Source organism: Zingiber officinale, chromosome 8B (assembly GCF_018446385.1).
Source record: "Zingiber officinale cultivar Zhangliang chromosome 8B, Zo_v1.1, whole genome shotgun sequence".
Taxonomy (NCBI): Eukaryota; Viridiplantae; Streptophyta; class Magnoliopsida; order Zingiberales; family Zingiberaceae; genus Zingiber; species Zingiber officinale.
In genome coordinates this window covers 12,708,947-12,720,391 of record NC_056001.1, presented here as the reverse complement: position 1 = coordinate 12,720,391, position 11,445 = coordinate 12,708,947, and the positions used below count along the sequence as shown (strand labels likewise).

The 11,445-nt window shown below is 37.1% G+C and overlaps 3 protein-coding genes across 4 annotated transcripts; 1 reads left to right on the top strand and 2 right to left on the bottom strand.

The window, feature by feature from the left end:
* Positions 1–1,214: 1,214 nt before the first annotated feature.
* On the bottom strand, positions 1,215–1,883 carry LOC122017784 (ethylene-responsive transcription factor 2-like). The gene has a single exon (XM_042575474.1). The coding sequence runs from the start codon at positions 1,837–1,839 to the stop codon at positions 1,252–1,254; it is 588 nt and encodes a 195-aa protein (XP_042431408.1). The 5' UTR covers positions 1,840–1,883; the 3' UTR covers positions 1,215–1,251.
* A 2,254-nt stretch (positions 1,884–4,137) lies between these two features.
* Positions 4,138–6,332, bottom strand: LOC122013416. Of its 2 annotated transcripts, none has more exons than XM_042569693.1 (2): positions 5,764–6,332; positions 4,138–5,343 (listed from the first exon to the last, which is right to left on the bottom strand). In XM_042569693.1, exon 2 carries the CDS (start codon positions 5,307–5,309, stop codon positions 4,410–4,412), a length of 900 nt encoding a protein of 299 aa, XP_042425627.1. In that variant the 5' UTR covers positions 5,310–5,343; positions 5,764–6,332; the 3' UTR covers positions 4,138–4,409. The 2 variants fall into 2 exon arrangements, with proteins under 2 accessions (XP_042425627.1, XP_042425629.1); XM_042569695.1 differs by having other exon boundaries at positions 5,689–5,770.
* A 4,029-nt stretch (positions 6,333–10,361) lies between these two features.
* LOC122017274 (mavicyanin-like) lies at positions 10,362–11,229 on the top strand. Its single transcript, XM_042574839.1, has 2 exons — positions 10,362–10,597; positions 10,705–11,229. Exons 1-2 carry the CDS (start codon positions 10,417–10,419, stop codon positions 11,109–11,111), a joined length of 588 nt encoding a protein of 195 aa, XP_042430773.1. The 5' UTR covers positions 10,362–10,416; the 3' UTR covers positions 11,112–11,229.
* The last annotated feature ends 216 nt before the right edge of the window (positions 11,230–11,445 follow it).

Sequence of the window (11,445 nt, the reverse complement as noted above, 5' to 3'; positions counted from 1 at the left end):
TTTAGTATAGTATAAATCTTAAAATTAACATTAGAATAACGTTTATTTTAAAAATTAGTATTGTTCTTTCAATATAACACAGTAATAATGGACAGAAAGGATAAAATAAAAAATAATTAAATATGTTAATGGTCAAATTTGGATCAATCCACATCCATAGTTATTATATTCATCTTCATCATGATCGGATATTTAACTTTCATCTCCCTTTTAAGACTCATCAAGAATCGAATATTTATTCTCACCTCTAAATTCATTCAATTGAATAACCTCTATACTAATTTTTTTTTTCATTTCATGGAACTACCATCCTTAACAAAAACAAATTATAAAGGAAGAATATTTTTATTAAAAATAATAAAAAATAATTTGTAATTTATATTACTTTACCAACTTTTAATGTTATTTAACATCATCTTTATACCGTTTAAATTTTAAAATCAATTTTACTACACTAATATATTTTAAAAACCAATATTAATACTAATTTTCAAATATCAACACCATATTATATTGAATTTTAAAAAACAACACTGTCTATAAAATGTAACAGAGACAGTTGACGCATGACATCTCTGACGTAATAGTCAGGAGTCAATTCTCAGGAATTGATAACTTGGAGTTTACCTCACCATGTATCTAACGCTTGTGTACCTACTTTTCTTCATATTTATGGGACCGTTAATCTAATAACTCTATATTCAAAGAACAACACTACATATACTGGTTGATGATGAAATATAAAAAGAAAAACAGTTAGTGAATTTTGGATTTTATTTAGTATAAGAATTTTTTTATTATTTATATATATATATATATATATATATATATATATATATATATATATATATATATATATATATATAATTTAATTAAATATTTTAGTAAAATATAGATACGAATAAAATCCGAATTACAAAATTTTCATACTCAGATTATTTAATCTGATTAAAAAAATTCATCCCATACCGTCGTCTTTATCGGGAAATTTTAACATATTCAAAGTAAAAAATATATATAAATTTTCTATAACATTTTATTATAAATATCCTCCAATAAAATTATCAAATTTAATATATGTATCTAAATATTAATTTTATTTTCATTAAAAAAATTATATTTAATTATGAATTGTAAATAAATAATAATTTTTTAATTATATATTAATTAAACGATTTATCCCTTTGGATAATTATAATTATATGTGTAAAAAAATGAACATTTATTCCTAATGCCTTTATCTATTTATAATTAAACAACGTTTACGAAATTATTGTTTTGGAGTAGTCCTCCGTCGTAATTAATCCCTTCCGGTTGTCGGCTAGTGGAAGGAACGGGAGTCTCCGCCGCCGGCACCGTCTTCCTCCTTTTAGTCGACTGACCAGGCGACGGAGGCGCTGCCGCCTTCGTCCTCGGCGAATGATCAGCGTGGTCGTCGACGGCTTCGTCGTCCTGCAGGTGAGCGCAGCCGATGAGGTGGGGGAAGTTGAGGAGGGCGCGGGAGCCGCGGATGCGGAAGGCGGCCCGGTCGTAGGCCCGCGCCGCCTCCTCGGCGGTGTGGAAGGTTCCCAGCCAGACGCGGGCGCCGGCGCGGGCGGGGTCTCTGATCTCCGCCGCGTACTTCCCCCACGGCCTCCGGCGCACCCCCCGGAAGTTCATCCCCCTCGGCTGCCGCAGCACCCGTTGCCGCGCTGGCAATTGCGGTGCAACTGCTTGCGCGGTGGCGATTTGATCGCCGTCGCGGTCGTCGTCGAGGAGGTAGCTACGAATTGTGTCGAGGAAAGTGAGGTGGTGGTGGTTGGTCGAATCCAATAGCATGTCGGTTTCCATCGATGGCATGGATCTAGTTTAAGAGAAATTAGCGAATTTAGTGCGTAGCATTGGTGGGGATGAGGACGCAATCTAATGTATATATAATGGATAAAATTACAAGAATGTGCATGCATCTAATTAAAAATATATAGAATATCGAGTCGGCTTCAGGTGCATCGAAGCTTCCTGATGCATGGATGACGCTGATGCGTGATCGGTTATTGGCCAAGCCGCCACGTACATGATTTGCACGTGTGGATAATTTGCACGTATATATAGTCAAGCACCTTAAAAAAACCAGCTACGGAAGAAAGTTCTTCGTACATGCTCAATATAATTTTATAAAAGATATAAGTTCAAATTATTTTTGAGTTAACCATTCTTTATCATTTATTTGTGTTTCGCGATAGTAAATTTTTGTGGAACCGAATTCGTTATTTTCAGAATTAATCGGATTGTAGACTACCAAAAAAAATAATAACTATCTATTTAAGATGGAGATTGTAAAGCTTTTGTATTTAAAAGGATACCTTCATAGCCCATTTATAGATTTTTTTTTTAAATAGTTACTATCACGTGCATACTGATGGTCACAAACATATATAGATGGCTCAAAATCTTCATATAATTCCTCCATATAATTCCTCCGCGATCATTATTTCTTAAATTAGCTAGTGGCTAATAATAGTCGAGTAGTTGATATTCATGTAGATTACTGTAATTAATTATCAGTCAGTCGGGATTAATGACTGGGACAATGATTATATATATATATATATAATCACAATCTCCACATATATATACTCTTAACCTCATATGATCGTCTATCATCCTAATATGATTCATTACTAGCCTTTTCTATATTTCTTCCTGGACCTTTCATCTTCTTTCATTTTGTTTCTTCCTGTTATTCCTCTTGTCATGTATTTAAGGCCAAATGATAAACTTATAATGTAAGTAGAGCTAAGCATTTAATGTAGCCGGCGTCGACTATCCCTGGCCAAGTAAGATTTTGGATTCTTTATATGCCCGAGCGATGTCTCGGATATCTTGATCGATGTCGCGGCTACCTCGATCAATACCTCGTATGCCCGAGCAGGGACCTAGTGCTTAAACAGTATTCTATATGATCGAACGATGACTCAATTGCTCGGCACGTTAAAATAGAGTAAAAGATCAATCAGATACACTCGTCTGATCAACTCATTGTACTCGATCGGGAGACCTTCATTCATATTAACCTTAACTGTGGCTGCCACCTCATCCTTAATAGCGCTTTCTTTACGTCACATGGCATCATATCCTCTACGACCCCGCATCAATGAACATGAAAGAAAACGCCTTCATGCCGATATCAACCCAAAAAAAATAAAATAAAACAACAAGATGACTTTCAAAAACTAACAATCATGGCATTTTTCGACCGGGATGGAAAGGTGCGTTTTTTATAAGAGAGACAAAACATTCAACGGACAATGACACTCGACGAGATGTTAGACCGGTTCAGTTCATAGATCGATTGGAGAAGGTAGGAGAAAAGCGCTAATTCAAGAGGTTACTGGGACCAAGTAAAAGATTGGTGGAGGGCAGTTGATCTCACGTGCTTCCTAGAAAAGGACGCATCTAAGAAGCTTCACTAGCCCACCTACACCATTAAAAAAAATCCAATCATCCCAATTCCAATTCCAATTCCAATTCCAAAGTCTAGTCAATTCATCAAAATTAGGCTGCGCAATAACTAAAAATCTATTTCTTTTGGAATTGAGTGTAAATTTTTTATGAATAAATTAAAAAATACTTATAAAAATATATTTAAACTATCAGCGTTTTTAGGATTATCATTTGGAGAAAAATATATACAGTGCATCATAATTAAGATTTAACTCTCAGATATTTAGTTAATTATTTAAAGGGTCTAAGCGTTATACTATTGCTTGGGATAAAAAAAAATGGTTTTATTATTTGTTAATTAACCGATTAAAAATTATTTCATTAATGCATCAATTCAATAATATAATAGTATACGAAGAAGAAAGATTCGCTAGTTCAAGAAATTTGATATTCAGGAAAGGCGGCTCCAATTACGATATATAATAAAAAATACTATACTTATTTTTATTTAATTGATAAATTTTGTCTCAAATATTATTCTGAACTTTGCTAACAGTAGTCACTAGTAACACTCTTGCTTCAGCGCTTCTGTAACTCGATGGAAGTTAGTCAGGAAAAATTTTCAACTCATAAATCTGATTAGAGAATCTGAAACTTTAACGGCAGAAAGAATGAAGCTTGTAGCCTTGTATTGTGCATCAGCAAAGGTAAAAATTCTCGAGAAACAGAACAGAAGGCAGTGCCGTTTGCAGCAATTAATATAAGAACAGGAGAGGACTGCTCCTAATTAACACACTGTTTTAACATCTAGACAGCTTTTGATGGATATACAAGGTATTATGACCTATATATCAAACACTTCACACGTCATCAAACAAAGAGGCAGCAACAAACCGTAGATGTGGACGATAGAGCAAATTTCTCACTGGGTTTTGTTAGCACTCAAGAAAATCAAAGACATAAATATACTCCTTCAAGATACTCCCCTACACCTGTTCAGTTTTCCAGGCATGTAGTATCAACGAAAAACCAAGGCTTTGCAGGTGAGATTGTTTCAGAAGTTGTGATGTTGCAGACCAAGGAAAGAACTTTTCGGCCGAGAGGCATGTCTGGAACATGAAGACTGCATTGGCGTTCGGGGGACCGAAAAGCCAACTGTGAACATCCCAGAACACCTCGACGGGAAGGCCGTCGACTAGGATAGTTTGATTGCCGCGAAATTTCCACGCGAGTCGCTTGATCTGCATTACCCTTTTATTGTCGATGCATATCTCGAGGCATGGATCCTTGACGCCGACGGTGTCGCACTCTATTGAAACATCGTGAAAATTGCCGTTGTTGCAGAATTGAGCTTTCGTCGAATAGGAATTCCTGCCGTAGATGTGCTCTCTCTTGGCTATGAATGCTGCGCTTGACGGGCCAGGGACGGCGTTTGTCTTCTGACGGGCTTCGTGGGACAGATCGCCCAGCAGGAGGACTAGCTCATGGTCGACGACGACGGCGACGTAGTAACACTCTAGTGGCTCAGGCCCCGGTCCGAACTTGGCGGCGGAGAGATCCCAAAACAGGTTGATCTTGCCTTCCTCCACGTTCAAGCTCTTGAAGCCCTTTCTCTTGGAGAAAAGCCACGGCTTGATCTCTAACTTGCAGGGCGACTCGCCGGCTAACTCATCGATTTCGATGCTGAGGCTTTGGCCCATCAGGTTCTTGCTCCATGTGACCGTGATCAGGGACGGACGGCCGAAGAGCTGCGCTTGGTAAAGACAAGTTACGAGGTTCTGGGCGGACTTGCTGTTGCCCCCCGACGACGATGAAGAGTCGGAGACCTGGATTCCGCTTTCGCCGAAGCAGGAAGGAAAATCCCTCATCCTGATGCCTCCGACCATCGAGCTTCTTGCTTCGCACTCACAGTCTCTTCATCTGATCAAGAACTCAACGACTCAGCACAAACACTTCCCAAGGATAGTACTTGTCATTAGATCATGTCAAACGACTGACAGTATTACATCAAAACACTCTCAATTGACGACCTCATGATTCTAAAATGAAGAAATAACCAAAATCTCAGTTTCAGAAATAGCTATAGTTTCGAGAAAGAGAAAAAAAGAGTACAAGTGGGAAGATCATTAATTATTCCACAAACACACTCAATGAACAAGCAAAAGAAGTTAAAATCATTTATCTAACTTCTTGCTTAAAGCAGACGGATACAGAACGGCCAGAGACTTCTCTGGCTCAAACGATGAAGAACAAACAAATTATTACCTACGATTGGTTAAAGATGCTTCGAGATGAACAAACAACAACAACAACAAGAGTTGGGACTTGGGAGTAGCTTACCTCAGACCATGGCCTGCTTTCTGTGAGTGCAGTGATTCGAGGACAGAACAGAGGTGTTGCTTCCTTCGGGAGGCAAAAGCCAAAAACCAAAGCCAATGGGAGAAGCAACTGAAGCAAGGTTGGATTGTGGAACCAAAAAAAAAAACTGAATAGGAAAAAGGTAAAGGTGAGACTGTCAAAGGCAAAGGAGACAAAGAGGCAATCGTCACTATAGCAGCAAGCGCCTCGGCTCCCATCTCGTGCATCTGTAGTTATTACTCGCAGCAAATTGCAAGCTTTCCATTCCCCACTTGCTCCTGTTTCCCTCTCTCTCGCCTCTGGGAAACACTTTCACAGGCCACAGCCAGTGTTTTCACTTCGATCAGAAGGAACCGAGAAGAGGAAGGGAGGGAGGGAGGGGCCTTCTTTGCGAGTGAGAGCAACACGAGGCACATGAACGCATTAGCAGATCCCAACAAAAGCTTTATTGCCGTAGAATATCAACCGGCATCATGCCATTGCCTGTAACTTAACGACAATCAATGAAGCCCAAACGTTTGCTTTAATTGATCTTTTATGTTTCTTTTTCTTTTTTTAATTAAATATAAAGGAGGTGATGATGCATGAGCATGAAGTTGGAGTTATGAATGTGTGTTGTTTATCAGAGAAGATAAAGAAATGCAGACCTGAAACCTTATTGGAAATTTGAGATGTAAACAAAGAAAATTAGGGTGCGTTTGTTTGTGTGTTTTTTATTTTTATTTTTTGAAAAATATGTATTTTTAGAAAATGATGTTTGATTTGTATTTTTTTTATGTATGTTTTTTTTTTTAAAAAAAAAATAGATAGTATTTTCTAAAAAGAAATTAAGAAGGTCTAAAAGTCTATAAAAAATGAAAATGAAAATGAAAAATAAGCATCTTATAATTTTGGAAAGAAAAATGAGTATTTTTTATATGACTTTTTGACATTTTGTCTCCATTCATTTTTTTCCTTCTGAAAACTGATCTTTAGTTTCTTGCCAATAAACGAAGGATTTCAAAACTACAGATAAGCAAAAACTTCGTTGCATTCAGTAGGCCCACAATAAGAAACGAGATGGAGATATCCTCATCTCATTTATTCTCCATCTAAAAATTATTATATAAAAAGACTTTGATATATTGCTCATTTTATATTACATATCCGTGTATATTTAGTGTATTTATAAAAAGACTTTTTTAAGTTTATGGTTTAGACTTTTTTAAGTTTATGGTTTAGATTTTAGAGTTTCGGGTATAATATTTAAGAAATAGAAAAAAAAAATACATTAGATATGGATAGGATAGGTAACATGAGATGGACCGTGTATCTATATATATATAGATATATAAAATCTCACGATGGTAAAAGATAAATATGCTCGTCCTCAGCGCCTCTGTTAATCCGTCTCAGGACCAACACGAATGAGATAAATCATGGACGAATCTTTAAAATAGTGAGATATATAAAATCTCACGAGCCTAGTTGAGGAGGTGATTGACGTGGTAATAGGGGTAACCTCCCACGTGGTCGTCTATTTAAATATTTGAACTGACTCATTCTAATTTTAAAGATGAATAATCAGGCCTTACGTAAATTTATACAGGTCATCATTCAACATTTTAAACAATAAGACATTGTCATCATGGTGTTGCATCTTTCTATAGATGTTCATGACAATCATACAAATAAACACCATCTTAATTAGCTTTATTTTATGTATCGTTATGTAACTTATCTACAAATAAAGTTCAATTATTTGTTTCGTTTGGTCCCAACCTCTACATGGGAGATGATGGCTGTCAAATAAACATTTGCCATCCCTATGATATTATTTATTTATTATTATCTTTTATTTTTATTTGAAATAATTGTAAGGTCTTGATCGAGTGGGTCAATCCATCAATAAATTTGAGGCAGTAGACATGAATTGGTCTCTTGATATAGATATTTAACATAAAATAAGTGGATAACAGTACCATTTGATTTGCACGGATAAAATTAGTGTTATATTAAATACTAACTTTAATTAATTTGGTGAGGTGGACACATTTCCATCCAATGCCATGATTGATTAATTTAATTATTTGTATTAATTTGAAAATCTAATTAAGTCATATGGCACCATAGAATCATTTAATTATTGCCCTGCACACTTCATCTGATCAATTAAGTTGAACCATGTATTGACCATTTGAGTTTATTGTCCAATTTGTTTGGTTGGGTTCACTTAGTTTGGATTGATAGAACCAACTCAAATTTTACTTTAATTCGGTTTGGCGAAGTGAACATAGTAAATCGATCCATTTGAATTTGATTAGTTGGATAGACTAATTCAGTATATTGTAAGTCAATTATTGAATTGATTTGATTGAGTTAGTTGAGGAATAGCAATGTGATAAATCATTGAATCATTGTCTCCTAATCCATGATGCGAGACCATTGAGATTAACGACAAGTAAGATTATCAATCTTGTCTTCTAATTAATAATTGTTTTAAAGTTCTTGTCCAACAGGGTTAAGGTTATCATCTAACAGCTAATCAACTTGTCAATTTCATAATATGACATTTAAATTAATATTTTTATACAGTTTTATATATGTATATATATAAGATAAGATCTCAAAAGTTGGATTCGACATATATATATATATATATATATATATATATATATATATATATATATATATATATATATATATATATATATATATATATGATACGACGAATAAGATAAGATCTCAAAAGTTAGATTCGACGTAAAAAAAAATTGACTAATGTAGAGATCAAAGTCAATAAAGGGTCATCCCTCCAGGCCGATTGGTATATATATATATATGACACAGCAAATAAAATAAGATCTCAAAAGTTGGATTCGACGTAAAAAAAAGTTGGTTGATGTAGAGATCAAAATCAATAAAGGGTCATCCCTCGAGGCCGATTGGGATGGTCGGTTGGACCGCTAGTTTGATTGGATCCCGAGTCCCTCAAAGTCAGCGAAACCTCGGGTGGTATCCGTGCCAAGCTGAAATGAGTCAAGTATAACTGTCGAGTGCTCTGGCCTATCGGACTAAAGGTCCGATCGGACACGCTAGACACATCGTTTGGTTGAACTGGATTCTATATTCAAGTGCAGTGGCCGAGTGCAAAATAAATCACCAAGCGGATGCTGAATCCCCAACATAAACACAAAGGAATTAGAATCAGTCGGACCTACAAGGTTCAGCTTCTGACTTCATAGAGGCAGAGCTCCCAGTCTATATCTGATCGGCCCCATGGCCAGTGAGACCTACGAAGTTTAACTACCCATTTTGCAGAGGTTGGGCTCCCAGTCTACAGTTGGTCGACCCCATAGCCGGTTGGACTTACAAGGCTCAACTCCCCATTTCTCCAATAAAAGGTTCCCAGTCTACAATCGTTGACCCCAACGTTGGTCAGACCTATAAGACCCAACTCCCCACTTCTCCAATGCAAAGTTCTCAGCATATAGTCGGTCAGTCCAGTGTTGGTCGGATATACGGGGCTTAGCTCTCCACTTATCATTTAACAAAGCTCCTAGTATACATCCGGTCGGCCAGAGAATCAACCAGATTCTCTGTAGGAGATAACATTGTTAGAGAATCACAATAACTCATTAGAGAATAACAATTACTCGTCAGAGAATATTTCATCATTATGACATATACATGTAAGGAAGCATTCTTCCGACTATGCAGAGGTTGTCGTATATCCTCCACCATCTAACATACTTTGCACCAGGCATTCTCTATCGCCTCATTAATGTGGAGGTTATGAGAGACAGTATAAAAAAAGGGTTCTCTCGATTGGCCAGGTACACAAAAGCATCCGCACATACAAGAATCGATACCATTGTTCTATTATTTTACTGTTAATCTTCTTCTCCATTTCATTTGACTACTATTTTAACTTGAACATTGTAGTGTCTGCGACAAGGACTCTATTACTGATTCTCGTTCTAACATTTCAATTAACTTTGTCTGTGGTATGAAATGTTAACTTTGTCTGTGGTATGTAGATCCGTAGCTTCTAGCTCCAAGTTCGTCCACATTATCATCAATATTATAGCCACCTAATCAGCGTCATCTCCCTGATTTCAGATCGGATTAGTTTAATTCACCTTTAATTATGAACGTTGTTAATTTTGATATTTTGATCAAACTGAAATTTTAGGCGAAACTGAAATGCATGTATTCTTAAATTGTTTTCTGTTTTTCTATTTTTCAAAATTCTTATTGTTCCATTTTTTTTTCATATTTTTATGAAGATCAAACATATTTTCCGTAAAATTTTATTATTTTCAGTAGTGTCTATCTTTTTAATAAAAAATAAAATCTATATAAATTAAATCATGTAGATTAAAAATGGGGTAAAAAAATAAACGTCAAGTTTGAGCAATCTCTGTTTTTTTTTTAGAATTTGCAGTGGTTAATGGACGCAAAACAGGCATGATGACTCCACTATGAACTTAAGCCTTCCACTTCACGTTACATGATTCCACTTCCACTTCACTCAAATCAGATCGAACCTTTTTTTTCCCCTTCTTATAATTATTATTATTACATGCACCTCTACCACGAATCGAGGAAGAGGAGGCCACGAGTAAGAGAGTGTCTCTTTGTTTCCCCTGCTAAATGGAGAAGGTGATGGTAATGGTGGTGGTGGTGGCAGCAGCTGCGGCAGTGGCCTTCGGCGTTGGGCGCTCGGAGGCGGCGGTTTACAAGGTGGGGGATGCGGTGGGATGGACCATTTTGGGGAGTCCAAACTACACGGCATGGACCGTATCGAAGGACATCCAGTTGGGAGACACCATAAGCAAGTCATCCTAATCCTTTTGTTCTTCTTCTTCATTATTTCTGCATTTTAAAGGCGATTGAAAATCTGTGGTTTTCATTGTGTATAATGCGGTGTTGCCAATGCAGTGTTCGTGTACAACAAGAACTTCCACAACGTGGTGGAGGTGAGCAAGGAGGACTACAAAGCGTGCAACGCGGCGTCGCCTATTGCCACCTACACCACCGGCAACGACTCCATCACCCTCAAGCGCCGCGGCCACCACTTCTTCATCTGCGGCGCCCCCGGCCACTGCGGCGCCGGCCAGAAGGTGGACATCAGGATCTCCAAGCTGCACTCGCCTTCCGCCGCCGCCCCCGCTAAGTCGACTGCGACGTCGTCCCCTGTTCCAGGCGCTGCCGACGCCGGAGGCTCGGTCTCAGGACCTGCCCCCGCGCCAGGCCCTCGACCCAGCGCTGCCGGCGAGGGACGTGATCTTTCGCCGGAGGTGCTGCTTTGCCTTTCTGCTATATCTGCGGGATTGATTATGATGTAGTCATGAAACAAAGCGAGCGAACGATTTGAACAGAGGTGTGCTTTTAAACTTGATATTATTGTTTGCAAACTAGCGATTGTTTCTTAAATTGAAATTGGATAAATATTTAAAAAGTAAACGTTTTGAATTATATTAGCATTTAAATTTTTTAGATTTGGCGCCTGTGAAAATCATGTCAACAACAACAATCAAATCATCGAAAAAAAACATAAAGTATTGATTTTTTTTACCCAACAAATAATTATTTAATATATGAAACGGCAATAAAAAAAGTCCAACATATATGAATTTAAGACGAAAACAGTAGCTAACGTAGAGATTAAAATCAAGGACA